Source organism: Megachile rotundata, chromosome 11 (assembly GCF_050947335.1).
Source record: "Megachile rotundata isolate GNS110a chromosome 11, iyMegRotu1, whole genome shotgun sequence".
Taxonomy (NCBI): domain Eukaryota; kingdom Metazoa; phylum Arthropoda; class Insecta; order Hymenoptera; family Megachilidae; genus Megachile; species Megachile rotundata.
In genome coordinates this window covers 16794282-16820985 of record NC_134993.1, presented here as the reverse complement: position 1 = coordinate 16820985, position 26704 = coordinate 16794282, and the positions used below count along the sequence as shown (strand labels likewise).

The 26704-nt window shown below is 42.2% G+C and overlaps 3 protein-coding genes across 14 annotated transcripts in view; 1 reads left to right on the top strand and 2 right to left on the bottom strand.

Annotated features, from left to right (window-relative positions):
* The window catches only part of NFAT (nuclear factor of activated T cells 3), a 34269-nt gene extending 24359 nt beyond the window's left edge, over positions 1–9910 (top strand). For 5 of the 9 annotated variants that reach the window (XM_012295811.2, XM_076536807.1, XM_076536811.1 and 2 more), the window contains 5 exons: positions 1198–1535; positions 3643–3943; positions 4838–5356; positions 5438–5905; positions 5968–9910. In XM_012295811.2, the coding sequence (XP_012151201.1) occupies positions 1198–1535; positions 3643–3943; positions 4838–5356; positions 5438–5905; positions 5968–8282 (3941 nt within the window). In that variant the 3' untranslated portion in view covers positions 8283–9910. The remainder of the gene's footprint in view (positions 1–1197; positions 1536–3642; positions 3944–4837; positions 5357–5437; positions 5906–5967) is intronic. The other 4 variants (XM_076536812.1, XM_012295813.2, XM_076536809.1 and 1 more) reach the window with 3 other exon arrangements.
* Positions 9911–9989: 79 nt separating this feature from the next.
* On the bottom strand, positions 9990–11829 carry LOC100877074 (endoribonuclease LACTB2). 2 transcript variants are annotated; one of them, XM_012295796.2, is made up of 4 exons: positions 11683–11829; positions 11032–11199; positions 10314–10956; positions 9990–10218 (listed from the first exon to the last, which is right to left on the bottom strand). In XM_012295796.2, the coding sequence occupies exons 2-4, from the start codon at positions 11157–11159 to the stop codon at positions 10105–10107; spliced, it is 885 nt and encodes a 294-aa protein (XP_012151186.1). In that variant the 5' UTR covers positions 11160–11199; positions 11683–11829; the 3' UTR covers positions 9990–10104. The 2 variants fall into 2 exon arrangements, with proteins under 2 accessions (XP_012151186.1, XP_012151185.1); XM_012295795.2 differs by lacking the exon at positions 11683–11829 and adding an exon at positions 11266–11607.
* Positions 11830–14665: 2836 nt separating this feature from the next.
* LOC100881181 (breast cancer anti-estrogen resistance protein 3 homolog) lies at positions 14666–25193 on the bottom strand. 3 transcript variants are annotated; one of them, XM_076537114.1, is made up of 6 exons: positions 24983–25193; positions 20938–21160; positions 18253–18382; positions 17395–17634; positions 15855–17325; positions 14666–15779 (listed from the first exon to the last, which is right to left on the bottom strand). In XM_076537114.1, the coding sequence occupies exons 1-6, from the start codon at positions 25023–25025 to the stop codon at positions 15448–15450; spliced, it is 2439 nt and encodes an 812-aa protein (XP_076393229.1). In that variant the 5' UTR covers positions 25026–25193; the 3' UTR covers positions 14666–15447. The 3 variants fall into 3 exon arrangements, with proteins under 3 accessions (XP_076393229.1, XP_076393230.1, XP_012151174.2); XM_076537115.1 differs by lacking the exon at positions 24983–25193 and adding an exon at positions 24769–24958; XM_012295784.2 differs by lacking the exon at positions 24983–25193 and adding an exon at positions 21625–24722.
* Positions 25194–26704: the final 1511 nt, after the last annotated feature.

Here is a 26704-nt window from a genome sequence, read left to right as displayed (position 1 = left end):
AAATGCTGATCAAATTACAACGCGTCGAATTACTACACGGTCGAGTTACAGCTTAACAAATTGGATCATGTCGCGTTACGTTGCGTCGCATTAAATCGCGACAGATCGAATATAATAATTGCAATTGTAGCATGTCGTGTTATATACGGCCATTCTCATTGTGCGAGAGATAAACTCGTCGGTTGGTTTTTACCCTGTTGGAGGAACAATCGTCGATCTCGTCCGGACTTTGTACGGTTCGATGTCTGACTCTCGTTGTGTTTGTATCGCGCGCGAAAAAATGAAAATCATGACCAGTTGTTGATGCGTTGCATCCCGTTCTGTCGTGGTTAAAAACCGCCTGGTTGCCAACAACCGGCTAGCGGTTATTTAAATACCACCCGTTCACTCGTAAAGTTTTGAGAATCGCGGTCAAAATATACTTGCCAATTCGTGCTTGACATAACATCATGATCCACGAACGTCTATTAAAGAAGGAAAAAGAAGAGATTAATTAATACTTGCTGACAATTACTTCCAAGATCCGTCATACTATTGTTCAACTTTCTTGGACCGACCGAATTGTATAAAGATGACATGAAATTGGTACTCCTCTTCGCGATCGCGAATCAGAGACTTTATTATATAAGTTACCTCGACGATAACGAGCCAGTTCGCCGACGGTTTCGTTTTATCTCGGGGGTGACGCACGCGTTGTTGTGTAGTTATTGAATCGGTAGCCTTGAACTTCGACTCGGAACGTGTCATTGTCCGAATTGAATTATTGGCTCGATGCAGTTCCGTATCGTGTACACGCAAACACACTTTGAGGTGTCGTTGATCGATTCAATTTTAATGCGTTGAACGGCGAGGGGTTCATCGACAAGAAATGTCATGAATTTAATGTAAAACGGATGAAGTTGAACAGAATTTTTAATATTATTAACCTTACATTAACACTCTGACGTATATACGTCTTACAAGATTTACAATTCTGTTAATTTATCGTTTATTTTCTGTTGATAGACTTACATTTTTAGCACCTTTTGATTCTGTAGACCGTAACATTATCACTTTTGAAAGCATAATTTGTGCATTGTGCAGTAATTGAAATAAAAATCGCCTGATATTACAGCGTGTCTGTAAAGTCTGTTCCGTTAAATGTACATTTTTCTAAATGCTTATCGACTAATGCTAATCGAGTTTCGAATGTTTCAGGTAACAATGCTGGAGAAAGATCGTCCGCGGTAACAGGTTCGGTTCAAAGGAGCACCGTCGCGTCAAGTAACCGCGCGCATTCCGCCTCTAGGAGGATCAACCATCAACGTCAGCAACAGCAACAACCACCGCAACAGCAACAGCAACAGCAACAGCAACAGCCACAGCAACCAGCACAACAACAGTCGCAATCACAGCAGCCTAGAATACCAGTGGGATCCTTAAGGAACCCGGATGAACACGGATCGAGAGCCAGCTCGGCACAGGACGTTTGCGATAACTCGAACGATTCTGGGCTCGGCTTTGAGGATCGTCAGCAACACCTCACGAACGCAACCGTTAGTCCCCTTTGCATGTACACGGGATGGACGATAAGTTTAAGGCCATCTTATTTGCACGGTCTTTCGTACTTCAGACTCGTTGTAAATCTCCGGGGATGGGTTCACCAAATAAAGAGCAACTATACAATAAAACATTCACTTTCTCTGGTCTGTTGTGAGTTGTTCATAACGGATCATGTATTTACAATTAAACGGGGGATGTACAAACACGAGGGTTAAGGTGTGTCTAGCCATGAAATATTCTACTCTGTCCTTTCTATTCTGTTCCCTTCCAGATACCTGAGAATGAATATTGGTTAGAACAGGCATGACCAAGTGTTTTCTTAGCTTCGGTAGATAAGGATTCGGTGGATTTTGGGACTTTAGACATTTAGGATTTTGAGGGTTGGAAATTTGGTAACGAGGATTTAGAAGATCGGTAGGGATAATGGTCATTCCTCTTCATCTCACTCTCTCCAGCCACCACTTGGTCGTGTCTGTCTGAAAATGTTACCTGGCGGCAAACGTGTTGTCGTATGGTCATATATATCTCGAGACGACCTATCATCGCGAACGTGACAAAAGCTGGTATAAGTGTCCGACTGTTATCGAGGATTATAATTTTGCTGATCGCGTCATGAATCTGTAAAAAACGTATAGTTTGTTTCTACGTTATTTTCGAACGTAGCGTACGCGTCACACAGTCAACGTCCTTTTAAAAGAAATATTGTGGAACGTACAATATCTTGAGAGATATTCGAACGGCAGGAATTACATCTTTTTTCTGTTTTATCGTATTGCACAAACATGCGCGTTTCTAGAAGAACGAGCTTCGATTGATATCAATACATGCAACGATAACTTATTCTCGAGCCGGGTGTTGCGTAACGCGAAGCGATACACGGTTAAGACTTTTACACGCGTGCGTAGTAACATACGAGAAGAGCCTCGTGTAGATTACGGTTTAATAATCTATATTACTTGCAATTCGGTCATGATATATGTATTTGATGATAATTGAGTAAACATTACGAGTCGGTTGAACTATACTGATATTGACCCAAAGTATCACGAAGGATTTACGAGCAGTACTAAAAATTAATGATGGGATCAAGTTCATTGTGTACTTAGAAATCTGAATCATTTGCAATACCTGATTAGAGATTCGAGCCTTTCATAATTTGATTTGTTGCAGATAATGTTGTTGCTCGAGAGTTTTGGCTGTAAGATACGTACAACGAAAATGTATTTCCAATATTAGGCTAACATTGTAGCTTGTTCTTTTTAAGGGTCTCGAATCAAAATCAGGTTAGAGTAGCTTGAAGTTTAAATACTTCATTCGTAGGAATGTCAAAATCTAGATACCTAAGAAGTAAAGTATCGAACTTTTTTAAGTATAAAAAATCTAAGGTACTCAATTCATAGATAAGTAGAAAGATACAAAACGATAACGCTTCTGTGTCTGTTACATCGGTGTTTAAAAGTATTCGAGTCCATCGCTATCTAACCCTTTCAATTAAAGAACCAACAGCTTGCGCTAAGGATCATTTTCGAATGTTAAGAATCATCGTATTGAAAACGTCTGTCTAAGTCTGTGTATAAAGTACTTGATCCCATCGCTACCAACAATGTATCAGTTAGATAATCAAAGAGAATGTACGAATAGAACGTGATGGTAATTCACGTCCCTTGATCTTCCTCGAAGTTCGAGAACCATCGTGCAATTTTACTTCTGTTTTCTAGTCCGTTGGTCCGATTTCTAAACGAGGCCGCGTCGTTTGCCCCGAAAACGTTACCCAAGAGGTTCTTCTGGGTGTCGGTCGAAGCCTCTGAAAGCTTGCTCTGCCCTATCTTCGTTCCCCTTCGGTGTTACGACATCCTCGGTGCACGTGCAATCTAATGCGATCACGTGTAACGCAGCCTCGGGATCTTCGTTGATTCGACGAGCTCAGTGACACCGGGTCTCTAACGGTAGTTGAACCCGCGTCGACCGATCAACCGAGGCTCTGATTCGTTCAATTGAGCCGACAAACGAGTCGAAAGAACGAACGGCCAACGTACGCTTGTTCCATCTCTCCTAAACCTATTTTCTCTCTCTACATATTAATTCGTTGGTGTTTAACAGGCTTGGAACGGCGCCGGCGAGGAAGACTCCAAGAGAAGAAAAATGGACATCAAGCTCGAGTCCGAGGATGCGAATTTCGCCTTCCCCGAAGTAGCACATTCGGCGAGTTCCGACGGTAAAACGACCAACAGAAATAGCTCGAATGGAATCGCCGTGTTGGCCACTATCTCCGGAAACAGGACAGGGAACGGAAACTCCGGAAGGGTCGTTGAAGTATCCAGATCTCGTCCGGGATTGGGCGTTCTCACGAAGAGGTCGTCGGCTACTCATCAAGGACCTGTCACCCTCACCTCTCAACTGTGTACGTTCTTAAACGCTCATTTTGTTTCTGATAAATGCGCTCTCGAATATTTGTAGCAATATGCTTGTCAGGATTAAGTTTATTCGCCTTTATTAATGTGAAATTTTAAGGTCCAAATGTTTTGGTAATTCAGTCAAATTTGAATGGAGTCAAAATTACAGCAAAGCTATTCACATTGCGGGACGATCCATCGCGCTAATCCTTTAAAATTATATCGAATCGCAATGCCGAGTTTATCGATCTCGTCGTCGAAGCGAGTCTGATTCGGTGACACAGGCTACCGAAAATTTATTGCCGTTGATAGTGTGGATTTAATGTTTTTTATTGGCGGAGATACCGACGACGAGGTCTTTACGCTGGGTCACGAGGCACAGATAACGCTCTTCTTCAAGAGACGTTCTTGAATCTTTTTGAAAGAACAATTTACGAGCGTTGTTTCGTTGTTGTATCATTGTAACAGTTCGTATAACAGTAACGCTGCGTTTACAAATAATGACACGTTGATTTGCGCGGAGATTCGCTGCCTGTTTGCAATCGGATCGTCGAGCTTTTTTCTCAGAATGATGCAAACTGATAACTTTCGGTTCTCCAAGCATTCTTTTCGCTGTCGAATCATTCGGTTCATTCTTTCGAATCCCTTATTCTTCGACTAAATTGCTAGCCTTCGACTACTTTCGTCGATGATACCTTATCTCCGTTGTTTAGGAACCATTTGCCCCATTTCAAATAAATCATCGATATTTCTTCGTTGATATCGGACTGCGATATCAAATGTAGGTCAATCGAGATTTTATGTAATGACACTCTTTTCGATGTAGTTGGTATTCACGTGAAATTTATCCAATATTCGATCCTATTCAATTCTAAACATATCCTTTTAAATATTTGAAACAGGTAGTGCTTCCGCAGATGGAAAGGTGCAATTGCAGATAATCTGTCAGCCCGAGCAGCAGCATCGGGCTCGTTACCAAACCGAAGGCTCTCGAGGAGCAGTGAAAGATCGAACCGGGAACGGGTTTCCCATCGTTCGTCTGGTCGGTTATGACAAACCGACCACTCTTCAAGTTTTCATCGGTACAGATCTGGGTCGTGTCGCACCTCACATGTTCTATCAAGCTTGTCGAGTAAGCGGTAAAAACTCGACGCCATGCATCGAGCGTAAAATCGACGGTACCATCGTGATCGAGGTGGACATGGATCCGACGAAGGATATGATGGTCACTTGCGATTGCGTCGGTATCTTGAAGGAACGTAACGTGGACGTAGAGCACAGATTTCCACAGGAAGCCGGTGTGCTACAGGGTCGCAGTAAAAAAAAGTCGACCCGTTGTCGCATGGTTTTCCGCACGACCATCGCTCATCCCGATGGCAGTACGGAGACTTTGCAAGTCTGTTCTCAACCAATAGTTTGTAGTAGGTGTCATTGCATGAATAGTTGATGTACGAAATTGTTGCATATAAACGACGCGATATTAATACGTTCGTTGTTTGTAGCTCAACCACCTGGTATACCGGAGATCTGTAAAAAGTCGCTCACCTCCTGTCCGTGCACCGGTGGATTAGAACTGTTCATACTTGGAAAGAACTTTCTGAAGGATACTCGTGTAGTGTTTCAATTAGACAATGACGATCTGTCGAGTAGTTTAGAACCGCACTGGGAGTGCGCCGTTTTGCCCGACAAGGAATTCTTGCAGCAAACGCATCTGGTATGCGTGGTGCCTGCATACAGGCGACAAGATCTTGCGCCTTCGGAAACGGTCAGCGTTAAACTGTACGCCGTGTCGTCCGGCAAAACTAGCGAGCCTCACACGTTTCTTTACACCGCCGCTTCTGCACCGCCAGAGCCGTCGGTGGGCAAGATAGAACCCATCACGCCGCCATTGGCCAACACAAACGGTGATACCGCGCTGGCAACGTCCCCTGCAGCAGCCGTATCTCTCACCACGGGTGTATCGTCGAACAGTAAGTGAATTTTAACGAGTAATGTAAATAGAGTACATCTACACGAGATCCTGACGTTTCAGCTCTGATCACGCAAGCAGCCGCGGGAACGCCGAACTTCTTGACAACGATACAGCCACAACAATCAGCCTCCCAAACGACGGAGGCTCTGAAGAGCGACCCCAGTCCTCCGCCAGTTACGGCATCGTCTCAGGTGACACCAGTTCTGATGTGGGCTGCTCAAAGTCCAAATTGCCAAAATTCGCCGCCTGACGTGATGATGCCGCCTCCAGCCATGGTAGCGAATCCCCTTCTAAACCGCAGGTCGTCTTCGAATCTTCAATTAATCCTGCCCGATAATTTGAAGACCGAGGTACTAGATGAGAACAGCGAAAACAGTATGATTAGCGAGAACAGTATGCAGAGTATACCTACACCTACTGCGAACGGCTCGACGGGTACGAGCCCGTTGCAGCAGCTCGTTAACGAAAACTCCAGAGACACGCCTCAAACGAACATGATCAGATCGGTGCCGGTTGCGGCAAACAGTTCACCCGTACAGGAGGCAGTAAATCTGCTCGGCGTAGTCGATTTGATGCGGAATCAACACCCATTATCGATGGTGTCCACGCACCAGAACACCTTCGGAGGTATGCACGACTCGTCTCAAGTCAAAGTTCTAAGTCCTCATCATATCAACAAAGACACTAATTCGATGTTGCCGACAGAAGGCAGCCCTAACGGAACTCTTCAGGGTGGCGGTGTCGTAGATCTCCGCATGAAACACCACCAGTCGGAATTCGGCACTCTATCGAATTTCACCGGTCCACCGAATGGACAGTTACCTGCACAGAGTGGACATAGCGTAGAAAAATACCTGAACCACATCGAGTCCAACGTGAAAGAGGCTGAAAGCCAGGAGAATGGTTTCGTGGGTGCCATACAGCAACGAGCTTCCATAATCGCTACGGGACGACAACCTCAACAAGCACAAGCTTCCAACATTTTAGCGGCTCCCACTCAAGGTGTGAAGCTGGATACCCTCGTTAATTCAGGGACGGAATCTCATCAGTTGGTGTCACCGCTTCGCACCGTCAACCCCAACAGTAGCGCCATGATGAGTCATGTGTCCGCGGTAACCGACCACGAGACGATCACGAGTCCCCAACAGAGCAGAAATAGCCCGCCGATTCCCGTGAAAACGATGCTCCTCGAAGCGTTGATGCCTCCTCAAAGCGTTCAACCTTTGACAGGGAGTAGCGGCACCACCGTGTCCTCTCCGGCTTCTGTTGTCCAAGAGCCGACCAACGGCGACAGCTTACTCACGACTATTAACGCTGCTCTATTGCCCTCAATGCAGGAGCCAGTCGTGACTACGAACGGTACGTCGAATCCTAGTGTTACTGTACCGAACCATAATCAGATGCAAGTTACGGACGAGACTATGTCGACAGCAGCGGAGCATATTCCGCAAATTCAGGGTCTTATTCAGCAAGAAGTTGTAGCGATGCAGCAGGCGCAGCAAGTGGAGCAAGTGGTGGCGCAGGCACAGCAGCAAGTCGAACAGGTTGTCGCTCAGGCGCAACAGCAGGCTGTCCAGGCCGTGCAGCAGGCGCAGCAACAGGTTGTCCAGCACGTAGTGCAGCACGCGCAAGTTGTCCAGCAGGCTGTACAGCAAGTGCAAGCGGTGCAGCAGGTTCAGGCTGTGCCAGCCGTTCAGCAAGCGGTGCAACAGGCTACGCAGGAAGTGGTCCAGCAGGCAGTGCAGCAGGCGACCCAAGAAGTGGTGCAGCAGGTGCAAGCGGTGCAGCAAGCGGTGCAACAAGCGCAGGCAGCTCAGGCGATGCAACAAGCGGTGCAGCAAGATATAGGGTCCATGTTGAATCAACCGGCGGGTTTCGTAGCCGAAGCCAGCTCCGCCCTCGCAAGCGGAGCGGCGCAGGAACCGTCGCAACAGAGATTGACTACTGCTGCGGAGCAGGCGATTAATAACGTAATCACTAACGCTACTCAGGACATCATTAACAATCGACCAATCACCACGACAACCGCCCATGCCATCATCGCAACGAAAAATATATTGAACAGTGTAGCTACTCAGAGCGCGCAGCTTATGAACAGCGCTATGGAGGGCATCCTACCGAAATCTCCGCCGGGTCAGAATAATATCGTCGAACAAGTCGCGAGCAAGTCACCGCCCGTTGCCTTACCCGTCACGCCCAACAGGCAAAACGTGAACCCACCCATTACTAATACGGCTAACAGTTCTACCGGAACGACGGTCAGAAAACAAGAAGATGGGATGTTGCCCCAAGAGCTTACATCGATGTCAGAACATGATCTGTTGAGCTACATAAATCCAAGCTGTTTCGATCCTCAGAATGGATTTCTTATGTAGTACTGCCGTATTCTTGTCATTAAAATACGTGTATAATTGTATTCGACGTATTCGGGTACACGGGGCAAATGACAGAGCGACTGAGCGTGCGAGAGAGAGGGAGAGAAAGAGAGAATGAAAGAAAATAATGAATTCCAATCGATCGCGTATAGAAAGTATATTTCTTGGCTCGGTACGAGTTCTTATATATTTGTGCCACATTGTCGTTTCAGACTTTGTATGTGATAGAAATGAAATCCGTTTTTATATAATGAAAATGGACGAAGTTTGCACCACCTTTGTAACAATTGAAAACTATTAACTATCGTGTTTAAGTAAGACGGGCGCACGAGAGCGCGACAATTAGGGTTTTTCCTTTACTCTTCCTTTTTCTACGAGTTGTCAAATGTGATAGTTCATTTTATTTATCTCCATCACGTCTCTTGCGCATCCAGGTGCCTTTTCTCTATATTTGTAAAGTATCAAAGGAGATTGGTAATTGTCTCTCGAAAAAAAAGTAGTATCGTCCGAGTACGATACATGCGCGCGTGTGTGTGTGTGTGTGTACATGTAATTTGTAATAATTGACAATGTACTGACCCCACTCAACTCTATAAGCAGAGCCATGGGAATTGAGTGTTAGTAAGAAAACAAAGTTACGTTCTCACAGTACCTTGAAAGTAGTGAATCTACGAATCATTATATACATTAGTGCATCCTTCTTGACTTGATTTCATTCTAACAAATGAATCATCTTGTTGTTTGACGTCGTTTCTATTATTATATTTCTAAGTATAATATATTTCGTATGTTGTTTAATGATTAAAATCATTTTTTTTGTTGATAATTAATACCAATTAATAGAAGATTATGTGATTGCGTTGATGCTGTTATTGTAACTACTAGGCAAATACAGAACGACAGAGAGATTATATTATATATGTCAGTACGAAGAATAATATAGAAATATATCATTGAGATTTATATATATATATTATATATGAACATACATAGAGAGAGAGAGAGAGAAAGATAAATAGATATATGTGCGTATAAATATACATATATATATATATATATATCTATATACATACATACATATATATATATATATATATATATATGTATAATCTATATATTTTTTACGTTTACCCAAAGAGAGAAACAGATGATCAGATAAAGTGAGCTTATTAAAGATATAAACAAAGTCTATATTATATATTGTAATGTCATGTTATATCGGGTTCCCGCCCCCATTTTGTTCAAAGTAAGGGGTGCTATGTACCGCGTGTACGAATACTCGCCAACATTATCTAGTAGAGAACAGATTTTATAACGAAACTATTGAAACGTTTAATGTCGTGATATGTCTATTGTAGGAAAATACATATTTTATATCGAGCATCTATTTCACGTGTCACGTGTTTCGAAGGGCCATTAAAATGGAAGAAAAAATGAGCATGAGCGCTGGCATTAATTACATAAACTGATCATAATATTATGGCATGTACTTCGTAAAGCTGTTTGTAACAATTACTATTCACTGTACGCACATCTGTAGCAAAGTCAGCCTAAACACTGAGAAACGAAATTCAATGAACAATGTATTATCATTTTGCTCCTGTAAATTGAATAAATGTTTCACAGCATCGCTTTCTCAATAATTTTCTCAGTCGACATGGGTATGGATTTAGTATTAGACTACTAATAAACTATGAAACAATGCTATACTGTATTTTGTCCATTCTTGTATAGTATTTATATACGTATTATTTTACAAGCGTAACAAGGAATTTTAACAATTTACAATTATAAATTAAATAACATACTAATTTTAGTTAAATCATATACTTTGCCATTTTCCTTTTTCACCTTTCACTTTGCCTTCTTTTAACAATTTATCGAGGTGACGTTCCACATTGTAGGCTGCTGCTTTCCACATGATTTGTGAAGTATCCTGAAAAATATTGTTGTATGAATTTTACTGTGTAAATGCATAAATTATATGTTTTATATTCTGAAACACATTGTAAGTCAAGTACTTATTATTACCGTGTATATATGTTTTACAATATCCATTTCAGACATTGTGTTATCTTTTGTGTTTTCCTGTAAAATTCCTAAAATTTCTAATTCTCTTTTCTGCCTATGTTCAATATAATGGTTAATTGCAGACACTGGATCTGTTATAACCGGTCCATGACCTGGATATATCAGTTTTGGATTCATCGACATTATTTTTTTCAATGACAATATATAATCATATAAATCTTCAAAAATTGCAGTCCTTTCACCAAGAATGCAATCTCCGCTAAATAATACTCGTTCATCTTCCAATAAAAGGGAAGCATGATCACTAGAATGCCCTGGTGTATGTTCAATGCGAAGTTTAGCTCCTTCAACTTCCATTATTTGTTTATCCTTTAATGGTTGCCATTCAGTTGATGTTTCTTCCTTAGTTATTTTGCCTTTATCTTCCAGTGACCTAGGCAACTTCCAAACTATACTAGCTGATCCATCAGCATTAGTTGCCTTCAAGAAATTTTGAATAGAGTTAACACCTCCTAGATGGTCAGCATGCCAATGTGTGACTATCAAATGAGCGATTGTAGCTTTCTCCTCATCTAATACCTCTTTCAATACTTTTATGTACTCTTCTGCAGTTTTTTCTTCGCCTGCATCAATTAATATACGCCTACGATAACCAAATTTCTATGAATTGCATTATTATACTTCAAGTGTAAAGAATATATAAAATTAAATCCCTTACCTAGTTCCTGTTCCTACAAGATATGTGTTTGTACCTTGCAATGTCATAGGCCCTTCATTGCATCCTAAAATGCGTATTACATTTTTAGATAATCTTGCTATTAGAGGTAGTTTGGTAAGAGGATTCATTTTCTAAATATCCACAGGTGCTGGATGTCAATGGCACTATCTGTAGGTGCATAGAAACAGGTAAAGACAACTTTAAGCGGCTGGTGAACGAATACTGAATACTGACTCGCAATTCTGAATCATTGCAGTTTAATTTTACGATTAGACTAAAGATCCAAGTTCATTTTGCACTCCGCGTTTATCTTTTTTATATAGATTATGATCTTGGCAATGATGACGTGTTGTCTACAGCAAACAAACGATAAACATAAAGCTAATTACAGTCTCTACCAAGATATAGCGAAGTTGTAAAGTCTGTTTGATTGAGGCGCTCTGCGTCTAACCTAACAACGCACAGGAGGAATATACACGATAATGAGTATGCAAAATCGTTAATTACACTTTTTTTAAGCACAATTTATGCACATTTATGATATAGGAAAATAGCTAAGGAATCACTGATCATTATTCAATCATAAAAGTTCATAAATAGTGTTCGGGTAATGAGTAATTAATTATTTTGTGTCTGCATTGCGATACGTACATGAGCCACGTATGTCAATTCTACTGCGCATGCAAAGTGCAATATTTCGGCACTTTGACGACGCAGTATGGTTCCTGAGGCATTTAGAAACAAATTTCTATTAGGCTTTGATGCGTTTTGATGCCTAATAAAGCCAGAAAATCAATTTTTGTCGAATTCGGTCGAAAACGGTACAGGTGGCGCCATCTAGCGGCGAGCGGCGGAACTACGAAAAACTAAAATCTCGATTTTCTCGAAAACTAGGGACTTTTCCGAAATTCTGAGATATACAAATTGTTCCTTATCGCCTACGGAATCGAATGAGTACTTTCATAGCCCTCTAGCACCCTTATTAAAGAAATTAGAAAAATAGCCCATTTCATGGACCAAAAAATTGCCGTCCATCTAGCGGTGAAAGTTGGAACTACAAAAATAGAAAATCTCGATTTTCTCGAAAACTAGGAACTTTTCCGAAATTCCGAGATATACAAATTGTTCCTTGTGGCCTAAGGAATCGAACGAATATAATTATAGCCTGCTAGGGCCATTATTAAAGAAAATAGAAAAATAGCCCATTCCATGGACCAAAAAATTGCCGTCCATCTAGCGGTGAAAGTTGGAACTACAAAAATAGAAAATCTCGATTTTCTCGAAAACTAGGAACTTTTCCGAAATTCTGAGATATACAAATTGTTCCTTGTGGCCTAAGGAATCGATAGAATACCATTATAACAAGCTAGCATTACTAATAACGAAATTAGAAAAAAAGTGTAATTCATGGACTTTTTTCGATTAGTTCCAACTTTCACCGCTAGATGGACGCCAATTTTTTAGTCCATGAAATGAGCTATTTTTCTATTTTCTTTAATAACGGTCCTACCAGGTTATAATTATATTCGTTCGATTCCTTAGGCCACAAGGAACAATTTGTATATCTCAGAATTTCGGAAAAGTTCCTAGTTTTCGAGAAAATCGAGATTTTCTATTTTTGTAGTTCCAACTTTCACCGCTAGATGGACGGCAATTTTTTGGTCCATGAAATGGGCTATTTTTCTAATTTCTTTAATAAGGGTGCTAGAGGGCTATGAAAGTACTCATTCGATTCCGTAGGCGATAAGGAACAATTTGTATATCCCAGAATTTCGGAAAAGTCCCTAGTTTTCGAGAAAATCGAGATTTTAGTTTTTCGTAGTTCCGCCGCTCGCCGCTAGATGGCGCCACCTGTACCGTTTTCGACCGAATTCGACAAAAATTGATTTTCTGGCTTTATTAGGCATCAAAACGCATCAAACCCTAATAGAAATTTGTTTCTAAATGCCTCAGGAACCATACTGCGTCGTCAAAGTGCCGAAATATTGCACTTTGCATGCGCAGTAGAATTGACATACGTGGCTCATGTACGTATCGCAATGCAGACACAAAATAATTAATTACTCATTACCCGAACACTATTTATGAACTTTTATGATTGAATAATGATCAGTGATTCCTTAGCTATTTTCCTATATCATAAATGTGCATAAATTGTGCTTAGAAAATGTGTAATTAATGATTTAAATCTGCTCCTGTATACCGCATGACACGCCGACTTGCGGTACAAAAATCATTAATAACTAATTAATTCCGCAAGAAACTTGAACAAATATGATATGGGAAAGTAGCCAGTGAATCATAGATCGTTCTTCAATCATAAAAGTTCATAAATTGTTTCTGGAAAATGAGTAATTAACATTTTTTGTATGCACGTATTATCGTATATATCGAGTGACGCGACGCTACTGCGCATGCGCACAGATGCTCGGGATACCTGTTACTCCGCATGCGCGCTGGTTTGCGCGGGATACCTCTTACTCTGCATACCTCCTCTACTTTTCTGTGATCCTGATACTAAAAGTAGATTCTGGTATCCCACCGCTATACCGTACCGACCGAAATTTTCCTGTTTTAGCCTGTTTATTCTACATACGTACTCAATAGAATACCATATGACTACACTACTTGCAATGAAATATTAATGATTAATTAATTCCAATAAATATGTGAACAAATATGATATGAAAAAATAGCTACGAGATCACAGATTATTATATAATCATGAAAATACGTAAATTATGTTTGGAAAACATGCAATTAATTATTTTTAATTAGCTCATGTGTACTCAATTACATGCCGACACGCGATGGAATGTTCGTTAATAACTAATTACTATCAGTACAAATCTGAACAAATGAGATATGAGAAAGTAGCTAGTGATCTACTGATCATTCTTTAATCATAAAAGTCGAGAAATTATATTCAGATAACGTGTTGTTAATTATTTTACATCAGCCCACGTGTACTAAATGATGCGCCGACATCCGAAGGGATATTCATTAATAACTAATTACTGTCAACACAAATCTGAACAAATAGGGTATGAGAAAGTAGCTACGGAATCACTGAACATTCTTCGATCATAAAAGTTCATAAATTGTGTTCAGAAAATGAGTAATCAACGTTTCTTGCAGATATAATTACCGTATATACAGAGTGACGCGACGCTACTGCGCATGCGCACTTGTTTGCGCGGGATACCTCTTACTCCGCATACCTCCTTTACTTTTCTGCGCTCCTGTTACTTGAAAAATAGTTCCTGGTTCCTACCGCTGGATGGCGCTAGTAGTACTTTCTGCCGTATACCTACCGTTTTCAGACCAATGTATCGAATATTGATTTTTTCATCTTGCAAATTGATAATACACTTCAGAATACAGCCTTATTTAATTTTAGGTCATTTTAAATGTACTGTTAAGTTTGAACTGTCGAGAAATGCAAAATTTTGCTCCATTTATTCCTACCTTTTATCGTAAGATGGTTAAGCACTTTTGGTCCATAAAATCTCTATTCAGATATGTACATACATACAAAAATATAAAAAATATATTTTTAGAAAATCTTACTGTGGTATTGTCTTCTCAATAATTAAATTATAGTAAAGTATATGGGTGCAATAAATAAAACACGTTATAGATTTTCTTTCTTCGTATATTAAATGTGAACAAACGTGAACAACATTTACAACGTATTATCGGCCGAATATTTGAATCGATTAAAGATTAAGTACATGACAGATCAACTCGATTTGATTATCATATTGTCATTATTAACGACGAAAGGATCATTAATGTTTTCAGGAATTGTTTGTTAAATACGACACGTTTCATTGTTATTATCTGCGATTACATCTTTCCACAGTTACTTCGTTTCTGTTAACAATTTCAAACCCAACCTTGTTGTATTAGACATTTTATATAAGCAACGTTCTCTCCACTCTTATTCTGGGTTTGAATATGTTATCTCTATGCTTTTGATTGTTTCTCAGCGACAAACGTGATTCAATTATCGCATATGTATATTATTTCGTTGTTGCATTCATTACCGTTTCTTCTTCTCCGATAAAGCACAGCGATAGAAGAATCACGTTTCACTTACGAGCTACGACTTTATTGCAAGAGAAAGCATCATGAGCGAAAAGGCTTTCGATCCTTTGCCCAAACTTCGAACACACGCAAAACGCATTCATCACAATTGAATCTTATCTCAACTAAAACATCCTAAGAAATTACAATATAATTACAGTCACTTAATTACATAATTACATAATTATAATTTACACGAGCACGTAAAAATAAGTGAAAAATAAATGTTCGGGTCCCACGTTCTCTCCCATTCTCGTCACAGGAGAATATATTTTTTATTTCTGGAAAGAAAACAAAGTTCCAAAGCAATCCATCCGTTGATCGCGTTTAGGCCGCTACTTCGCTCGTCGAGCATTTATCGAACATGGCGTCTAACACCTGGGTAAACTTCAAGTGCCTCTCTTCGGGAGCCACGGTGGCACCGCGACTGCCCCATAGGAATTTTATGTGAAATTCCGTTCGAAACGCGTCAGACAATAATTCGTCGCTTCTTGAACCTTCCAGCACGATCTCCGCGTTCCTACGAAACAGTGGCAGGTTCTCTGCCATCTTGCGAGCAGATTCCAAGTGCGACCACACTATGGATAAACCACAATCTGGCGCTGAGTTTTCCCACGGGGACAGGATCGCTGCTGCCAAACCCGATGGAGTTACGGTTCCTGAAACGATTAATAATTCTACATTGTTGGTTCGTTTCGTAAAGAATCGCTGTTACAAAGAAACATTTAACGTACCCAAAATGTCCTCGGGACCTCGTTCACCGAGCAAAGCGATAGGCAGCAGGTGTGGCAGTGTCGTATTGGGTGCCTGAGGGTTGGTGCACTCGTTCATTGCCCGGAGGGTGGGTCTGAGCTTGGCCTCGAAGCTGAAGGCCTCGTCCGTGTGCTTCTGCCTCAACAGGTGCCACGTGTTAGCCAACCTTTGGATCTGAGGCAGACACAAACCGAGCATCACTCCGCAGAAGCCGTACAGATTGCCCAGGGCAGTCTTGGTGTCGATGGCAACCTTGATCCACTTGCTGATGGTGGCAGCTCTCTCGATGGCAGTGGCTCCGGCCAGCACGGTCACAGCTACGAGAAGCTTTAAGCACTCGGATCGTTCGATCAGATCTATTCTGGCTTGTCTACCATGAGGTAAAGTAGCTAACTCTATTCCGCTGAGACCGTTTCGGTTTCCTGGACCAGGCTGAAGAGCTATCTCAAGGTCGATCTTGGTCAAGTGCGAGGCTAGCACTCTGGGAGCAGAATCGTGCAGCATCCCTGACACTCCTCTGAGAGCAGTCGGATCCAGAGGTCTGTGCTCCCCTGCTGGTAGCAACAACGTGGTGAACCCTTCGATGTCCAGGGCAGTGGTAATCTCCAGCGACGGCGCGGCCACGACTAATTGTTCCTCGGCCGATAATTCGTACTCGTTCCCGTTGTTTCCGTTGGTACCATCGTTGCTGGTATTGTAATGGCTTCTAATCACGACACCCTTGATGGCTACCGAGGAGGACGGGTTGCTGGTGCCTCCGGAGTTGTTCGTCTCGAACTCACTGTCCCCTGATCCGTTCCCACTGTCGCTGCCTGACGCTTGGTAACCCTGATGATGGTGATGGTGATGATGGTGGTGATGATGCGGATGATGTTGATGGTTGAGGACGTACGGCACCCTCGGCGGTTTCGGCGGAGCTGTTCCATGGGAGTTTTGATGATTCAGACTAGGTTGCTGAAGTACCGGCTGTTGCTGTTGTTGAAGCGCCGGGTCTGATGTCACCCTGGTGATTTTCTGACGACCCAGGGACAGGGAACACGAAGGTGGTTGGTTCTGGATCGGAGGGACGCGTGGCAGGGTGCTCGACTGGACCGGCACGTGGGGAGCTGGGGTCTGTTGGTTCGACGCTGAACGAGCATCGTGTTGGTCCGAGGGGTGATGTTGGGCCGTCAGCGAGTGACTTCGCTGCTGTTTTCGAGGTAGACGAGGGGGGGATCCGGTTGATAGGGACGAGGAGGAAGGACTGGAACAGTGCTGGTTGTTGGGGGCAGCTGGCACGCAGGTTAAGGGAACAGATCTTGGTTTCGGGGTGATTATACGAGCACCGCTAGCTTGGCTTATGGGTCTTCCGCTACCCACGTAGAAGGTTATCAGGTCCGCGACCGTGTCGAACGCTTCGTCCTCGAACTGGTACTGCGCTCTCTCGTACACGGTTTCTGGTTGGATCACTACCTGTTAATTAAGAATCATTAGTTCACGTCTTAACATGTCTGTTTGTTAACATTTTTCCAAGATATTTACCCTGTTTATGACGAAATGAAGGGGCTGACCCTTCCATCGGACCGTGAGCACATAGTTACCGGGTTGCGAAGCACAGTCGCGGACCAAGAAGTCACCGTCGTTCGGCACTTCCGCTTCAGCGCCTTTCCTACCGCCACGAAGAGTACTGCCATGATACCAGGCGTGAGATCGAAGATCTCTAGGATCCAGAAGTCGAAGTTCCCGCTCCAGAAGCTTGCGTGTCGACTCCTCTGGCGGATCCTGAATTAAAATGAAAAATAAAACTTTCGCGAAAAATTGCTCAATTAAACACTCCTTAAGCGAAGTAAATTGTCTGTTGTTTAGCGATGTTCTAGTGATAGATTGGTCAGTTATTAGTTTCGTTTTTTTATTAATTGAAATGTATGACTATCTTCAAAAGAGCGTTTACAATTATAGTATAAGATTTCTCGCGCGAGACAGTCGCGTCAATTAACTAAGAAACGTCTGGACGCAGCGAGACCACAAGATTGGCTTAACAAGAACAGCCTTGAGTATATACTTGATCCATTAAGTGACTTCGAGTGTCACGTGTGAAAGCTGAATTATCAAGTCGCTAATATAAACGAGTCAATTATCAGCCTCTTGCAACGAGTTGGTATCATGTTTCACTCAAGACTCGATCGCGATATTAATATGTTCAAACAAAAATGGGTCAAACGTGTGCCTAATCTGATTAAAATTGGTTGGATGTTCGACAAAAATCAACTTTTCTCTTTAAACAGAAACTAAATAAGAAAGTTACCGATTGTACTTTGCTCGTTCTTATTACTCGCAAGAGTTTACGAAACTTCCCGAAAATTGAAAAGATCGCAAAGGGTTAATGAAAGCTTCACTCACCATGGGTAGATTCGAGTAGTCGTTGTCGTCAACCCTTTTGGCAACGGGTTCGCCCAAACAGGAGTCCAGGTCCTCCCTTCTGTCCACCACCTCTTCCTCTTCCGTCTCGTCGGTTTTCGCCTCCGACAATCTAACGAAAGTAACAAACTTTTAACGCGAATCCCTTACATCTTGACCACCGTATCACCCTTCGCACTTTCGTTTCGAATTTCAAGCCGTTTTATATCGGACTTTGCGAAATCGTGGAAATAGAATGTGTTCGAATAGGAAAATAAGTAGCGTGGACAGATAGGGTTTGGCCACACGGCTCACGGGCCGAGCGCGCGCACCCCACTGAACTATGTGCGTGGAAAGCCACGAAGCGAGGACAGGACCGTATTTTTGGAGGACCATCGAGGGGCACCCCACCGACTATTAATAGAACTCGAAGAAAGGGACGACGACTTCTGTGTTTAGTCCAAGGAAAACATTAAATGTATGCAACATAGTGTCTTTATAGCTGTATGCTTTCGCTCAGTCTTTTTCGTGGTACCATTATCTTAAAATCAAATAAATTTACACGTTTGCTATTTTCCAACGGATCGTATAGACAGATCAACTCTAAATATTTGTAATTCAGATACCCGCATTTTTATTTCTATTTGTATGTGCTCGTGAAAATTTGTTAAATACTGAACAACTGTTACGCTGGTAATATATCTTCTTTGGTTGCAAACGTTTTTAAAATGTCATTTTAAATTGCCACCCCCAGTACCAACGTGACTTCGATCATAATTCTTCCTTCTATTAACGATGCTGTTTCCAAAAGAAAAATATTGTGTAGAAACTACAAAAGAGTACGTCACTGCAACAGATCCATCTCGTCCAGTCGTTTTCCGTGATCGACGCCTGCGTCTGGTCGGTTCACGAGTGCTCTTCGGCATCGAGTCGACGACACAGGATGTTCTTTCGATTTTCGAATCGTTCTTCGCTACAGTTTTCCAAGATTGAAAGTTTAGTGGGTTCCGTGGAGGTCTAGTCGATAACATCGGGGGTTATTGATCTGTTCGAGAAGTGGGGGGTTGCAGAGAGGGTGGTGGCGCGCCTGCGTTGAACAGGGCGTTCGATAAGCGGCCGGAACGCATGGAAACGCATCTGTGGCGGTCGTTTTGTTTACATTCGGCGAAGAAAAGAGCCGGCATTGTTCGATGATGATATAAGAATGCGGGAGGAGGGCGATAACGTGTGGGGTAGCCACGAATGATCGATAAAGTTGAATAAAGTTGAAAGTAGAGTCGCAGTCTACGTTATGATAGAGTCTTATGGCGGGCATATCCATGACACGAATAATAATTCGATCCTGAATGAGAAAACTTTAGAAATGTTGCGTCGTTATTACAGTTTCGAATAGTCAGGATCAAGGGAAGAACATATTTCCAAACGATTAACGTTAAACGAGTATAGTTCAGAACTTGAAATAGCGAGACCGTAAATTGTACTCCCGTAATTCGTTCGGTGGTTGCTTCTGAAATTTGTCGAGTTAGTTGTTCGACAAATGTTCGTTATCTCCTCCACGATTCTAATATCGATTATCTGATACTGTTCTACAAGCTGTATCGCTTTCTGATAAGAATCAAGGTCCCCCGTTTCAATAACCTTGTCGCCAAAATGACTTCAAATTTGTTAATCTTAAACCACTCCCCGGTTCTAATCTATTATAATCGTATGCCTGAGGAATTATTTTACTCGATACGCTCCGTAAGATAAAACGCGTCAGAAAGTTCTACGAATCGTTCGCGAGTTTCGACCACCCTCGTTATCTATTTATAAAGCAATGGCTGAAAATCGTTTTCGTCATTCGTACGACGAACTGCAATTTGCAACGGTGACTGGTTGTAGGCTAAATATAGGAAGAGGCCGGAAAATTGATAGCGAACGCGGTAGGTTATGGTCCGTTTCAGATTAACGACTTTGGCCTTTCAAGGTCGTTGAAGAGATTCCATCTTTGGCGAATTATTTCGGGAATTCTAGAGATTTTGAAATTGAGAGTATTATTTTTTCTGAGGAGTGCATAGACGACTTGTCTGGAACGATTCAGATTGATTCGGGATTTGGATAGTCACTTTGATCGCAGCGGTAGACGCTCGGACAAGTGCCGATACGAAGAAAGGGTCGAGAGGAACATCGGTCGAGATTTTCAAAGGGATTACGAAACAGCTAGATGTTTAGAAGGGAACGTTTACAGTTTCCCTCATTGTCCTGTCCTTCCGTTATGGGATTCCCCGGCTAGTTGGCCGCGGGAGAACGTCACGGGAGAAGGCAAAGATCGAGGAAAACCGGTTCAGGACCTGCCGGCTCCATTATGTTCTCGTAACCGGTACTATACACCTCGGTATATCCTGCAGCAGGCTAATTCATAAGTTACAACGTAAGAACCTCGGCTACGCTCCTTAGAAAAAGTCCTGCCAGGATTCTTTTTAAGGGTTTTACTATGTTGTATTTTACTCGAGGGTCTATTAGTTCAAGCCTTCGGGTTTTGGGTACGAGATCCTAGGTCCTACATTTTCATGATTTACTGCCATAGAATCGATTACGATTAGAAGTAGACTTCGCTCGCGTACGACAATACCATGCAAGTATTTTTAATTCGTTATTAAATAATAATTCTATAAAATAAAACCTGCAATCGGCACAGGGGTAAGTTACCTTCTAATTTCCTCGCTGGATTGATCCGGTGATGGAGGGGTAACGAGTAGAGAGGGTTCCTTCTGAATAATAACTTCCGGCTGTAGGTGGACCGTGTGTCGTTTCTGACAGAGATCCTTACAAGATGCCGAAGAGGATATGCCGTTCTTCTTCCGACGACGACCACTGGCGCCTAGATTTTGCAGGGTGCCCATAGATGGAAACCGGAAGCTCCATGCTATGCCTGTGGAATATTATCGCATCAGTTACCACCTTATTATAGCCATCAAATTATCTTTCGTGAATGTTCGGACTCGATCTAAGTATATCGCTTGAAATATATCAGAGAGCCAAATCGATTGACTTCTGCTTCTAATCGCTAATCGTACGAATCAACCTTCGTAGATGCCTTAAATTGAACGGAATTGATCAACTAGGCGATTTTTATGATTTGCGTGTACAGCAGTTCACATTTACGATCGTGAATTAAGAATTGTAAAAAGATCGCGAAACGAGCGAGTGGGATACAGTTGAACGAGTAGATATAGCGTAGTCGTAAATTAAAATGTGGAGTCTATATGATATGGGGACAGCTGGAACTGTCATCGATTATTTGAATCGCGTCGAACGTTATCGAAGCCGAATCGTGTTTCATAAAATACATTCGGCACGATTAATTGTAATGTTCATCCTTGTCAGCATACTCACGCATGCCGGTACTTTTCTGCGCGCGATCCTTGTCGCTCACGATCATCTCAATCAGCGCGCTGAATCGTGCCGATTGCGTCACGAGACCGTTCGTCGATTACATAGATACGTACGTACAATTTTCAAGCGAGTAATTTGTTCGCGCGTGCGACTCGCGATTCGGACTATCCGATCGAAAGCGTTTGCAATCGCGTCGGCCAATAGCAGTTATCGCGAGCACGAATACCATCGGCCCTTCGTATCGTACACTTCTCTTTTATACGCTTTTATTTCATTTAATCTTGTCCGCGAACGATGCAGCGAATGCCTTTTATCGGCCACTCCGCTTGACGCATTCGCTTCGACGAAACGCTCGTGCTGACACGTTCCGATCGCGTTTCGCTTTTGCTGACCAGATTCTGCTCGCTACGTGGTCCTGATAGGGGCGAAAGATTCTTCTTGTCGAAGCTGCTTCATCGCTTCGGCCATTTTAATCCTTCGGAAGCAATCTGACTACTTGCAAGTACCTTGTCAGATCTTTTGGTAACTCAGAGCGGTAAGATATTCAAAGAATATGCCTTCCATTTACACGCTGCGCTAAGAAATCACTTATCACGTATCACTGGTCACTCGTACATAACAGCGATTCGATTAAAAATGTACTAAAAGTCAAGAACTTTTAGATTTACGCGATCAAAAATGTTTTTCTAGATCGAAAACCGAAATGTTACTTAACGTATCGTGATTCGATGGAATTTGAACTGGAATCACAGCTTCATTCACGCTTTCGCGACCACAGGTGCAGCGCGAACGACCCACGCTCCGAACTAGCCTCTCCTGGTACCTCTCACAATTTTCCAATTATCTCAATCGTACGATCTGGACGACCGTTTAACAGTTATCTTATACGCTATCGCAGAGTCGAAAAGTGTTCCTTATTTCGGTGGATTCGCGGCAGTTTCGTGCGGATCACGCGCGGATCTTCGGAATAGCCGATCAGAAACTGAGCTCGCTTTCGCTTCGTTCACACGCGCGGATATAAACCTGTTCTCGATCCTTTCCACTGGCGAACACCGGCACTCGTTCCCCACTGAAACTTTACGATTTTTCGCTCGAACATGCGAGCTGACTTTTCTACGCTTCGAACCTGATCAAGTCCGTCTCGCGTATGGATTTTTTCGCGTCACCTTCCTATATTCATAAACACGTAAATTTCCGCGCAGGAAACTTCTGAAATACCGGGAGCCCTAGGTTTGAAAATTTCGAAATTAGCAGAGGCAGGAAAGTGCATCGGTCTAACGAACGTTGACATATTTTCTTGGAAATCTGCTCTCTAGAATACCTTCGGTATCGGGTTGCCCTTTTCCAAAGTTTCTCTGTAACTAATTTCGAGGGTCGTCGATGCGCCCAGTCGAGAAGAAAGGAAAGGACACTCGTGGCGAGAAGAGAGGTCTTGACAGGACAACGAGGACCCTTGTAGACGGAAGAAAGAGAACATAGTCTGTCTTTGTCTCGAGCTTGTTCGAAAAAGCGAACGTTGGAATGCAGGTGTGTTTTGCGTCGCTCGTTCGCTCCACGTAATACCTGGCGACACTGATAAGCGCGACGTTTACCGAGATAACTATGCAACGTTTCGTGAGCTACTATCGAGCCAAACAGCCGCTACAGACCTCGTTTTTCACCACGAATTAAATGTTCCTCCGCTGCCACAATATTTCCTCCTGACATTTAACTCGATTACGGTTGTAATCTACGTTCGAGAAAAATTTATTTTCCGATACGATATTTATGTATGCATTAATCGCTGCTAACACATCGATGTTGGCCAATTTCTCTCTTATTTCTTCGCTTTCCGTTAGGATTTATAGATGTAATTAGAAATAATTTGTTTATTTATCGATCACGATGCTATATTGGTTCATTAATACGTAAATAAATATGTATATTCGCTGTTGCATCGTCGCGCATTATAAAATAGCAGCAGGCTCAAATTAAATCTTTATTCGCTTCGATTCGTTTGAATGAACTTGTAATTATGTAATAATAAAATCGTATTAATCGACGAGTAATTAAACAGATCGACGGAGACAGTAGTAGGAAGAGCGGAATCACCTGTTGCAGCTTCATCAATTTTTCATCAACGTTGCGAACCGCGAGCATAGAATTTCATGCAGTAGGAGGATGCAAATAAGATGTTTCTCGTTACATGACCCAGATACGCGAACAATTTTTCAACGCTGATCTCTTTTGTCCTCTCTCGAATGCTCTGAATTTTAACTATATCATAAAATACGCTACAAAGAATATATCTGAATAACAGTACCAAAACGTGTAAATACTGTTCCATTACATTTCGATTAGAAAAAAATTTCATTGTCATTTTTATCGAAGAAAGTTATTGAAAAGGAACTGCACAATATTTTTATAGAAACACTCGAACACGTTGACGTGTTCCCTAAAAGAAGTACGATAATCGCCGGCATCAAAAGGTGGAAGTATGTATATTGTTAGAAAAAAGGGGGATCTTTTATTCACGTGCGCTTCCTCTCTCGCTACATAATTATATGCACGCTTTCCTCGTGACTGGAATCCCAATTTCATATATACACGGTTCACTATGTTACCGAGAATTTAGACACAGGTATACAAGAACGAAACTTTCGACGACCGAATGTTTCGAAACGCAGGATTCCCAAGAAATGTAAAAAAAATTCTGTCTCCAATTTTAGAGAGACTTAAATACGGTACTTTGATCGCTCCGCATTTTTTGGATACTTTGGCACGGAATCGACCGGTTAAAGCGTTTAACCGATCAAAAAACAGGATGTTATTTGATATTTTTAACTTATCTTCTCAGAATCACCACGTTGCACCATCGATAACACGTCACTTTATATGATGTATGAACAAATGTTCCTTGGCTGTATGATGGTATCGATCGATCGGATTACGCATCGATTAAACGATTCGTTAATTACATCGCGTCACGCGAATCCTCGAAATCACAGATTTTTTCGATGTTCCAATTGACAGAGAAGGAAACAAGAAGAAATCGTTCGAACCACCACGAACCATCGTACTCCGGTAATTTCACTCGTGAACGCCTGTGGTAAATGTTGCAGCCAGCAGCACGTGTTCCCTGAATCATTGCGGCTCATTACTCACCTTTCACCTTTCATCGAACGTATCATTCGTCGATCGTGTCGCGTGTCCGCATTCACCACTGTACACTTCGACCCACGCAAAAATCATAAAACTTCGCCATACATTTATCGTAAGATTATCGTGAAAGAATCCGAGCGAAACGTAATTCACGAAAGACGGAAAACGTGTAAAACGTAGATGAATGAAAAAAGGGAGGGAAAGATGCGACACTGACTCTGGCTCCTTCGTGGTTTCAATTTGCTGGCGGACTTTCCCATTTTTCCAGCGAACGACCATGCCAAAAGGTTGCTGGGTCACGTTGTACCGATCCCAGGTATAGAATGGTCGAGGTTGCAGTCACGAGTAGGATGCACCAGCCAGCGTTGTGACCGTAGCATAATGCGATACCGAGCTGACTGGCTTCGAGAGGAGACGAGCGGATGGACGAACGCTCAGGGAGAGAATGTCGAGAAGAGAGGGAACGACTGTGTGTACGGTGCGCGTTCACTGGACAAGGATGGAGAAATAATGAACGACAGAGAGAGAGGCAGAGAGAGAAAGAGAGAGAGGACGAGTAAGTTTAATGAGAGAGGATGCGTTAAGTTGCTTTGATTAATGAGACCAGACGAAGGGGGCTAATTGGCTAATCGAGTAAGGCTAAAAGTTACGAAAATATCAAACATCGCGTTCCTTAATTTTAAATATCCTAATACTTGACTTCGAGTATCCTAAATAATCAAATTGTAAAGTAATTGAATTTAAAACGCCGAAACCTTGTCAATCGGTGCAATATTACTTTCCCTTCTCGATCTAGAATAATTACCTACAGATAATATTTTTAAAGAATGTAAAAGAGCGTAACGTAGCTGGTAAAAAACGGATCAAAGAGCACACGTGTGACATATGTTTCGCACACGCGCGCATAATCGTCGTAGCGTGTCGTCATCGCCCAGAACCCGGACTTGTAACGGACAACAAAACGGTGTTCGTTTATTTATCATCCGGGAAAAAACCGGAATGCAGGTTTTGCAGAAATTTACACCAAGGACGCGAGTGATAATGGCGCGTCGAATTGAGCGGCGCGAAATCGTCACGACCACCTGTTAGATTCACCATCTCCTCGGAGAATTATCGTCCTTGGAATTCGATTCGATTTTTAATAATTAACGCATTAAATATTTGTGCATAGCCATCTCGACTCCTATTTTGTTTCGTGAAGCGCTATGAAAAGTTATAGACGGTAGAAATTTTAATGAACGGAAATCTAATGCTGAGTCACGTATGTATCGATTCATGATCGAAAATATGGATCGAGAATAGTTGATTTGAATGAGAATATTCTGCTGAAAGTGTAGATCGCGCAAACGTTGTTGCGCAACGGATCTTCTGTTGGCCGACGTTTACATCGACCGCGATCGAATCGTGGCACAAAAGAACGCACAGAGAATTATTACCGCGAGCTAACGTCAGATGCAACGGTACAAATTGCTGGAAAGGAGCAAGGTTACGGCTTTAAATGGTACGATCAATCAGCGTTCACGCTGCTCGAGCAAACTGGTTGCATATATTCGTGGCTTCGTATCGTAAAACCAGAACCGCAATAAAGTTATCTAATAACCTTGTTTTCGATTACAACATATTTGCTCCAAACACCGGACGGATTAAATATCAGAAACTCAATGATTATTTCCTCGTTCGTTTATTATAATTTTAAAATTGGTGCAATTTTCATTTTTATCGCAATTTAAGACACGAGAATAGCTACGTTATCTGACTCTACGTAATCGCTTCTTTTATCTCTAGAAAATTATCTACCAGCTCCTGATTACGAGCATAAGCAACGTCATGCAAGTGGAACCGGTTGCATACGAACAGGCGCAGGAAAAGATCTTTTCGATAACGGACATGAAAAACTTAAACATGTAAAATAGTGTAAAGAATCAAACGGACAATAATA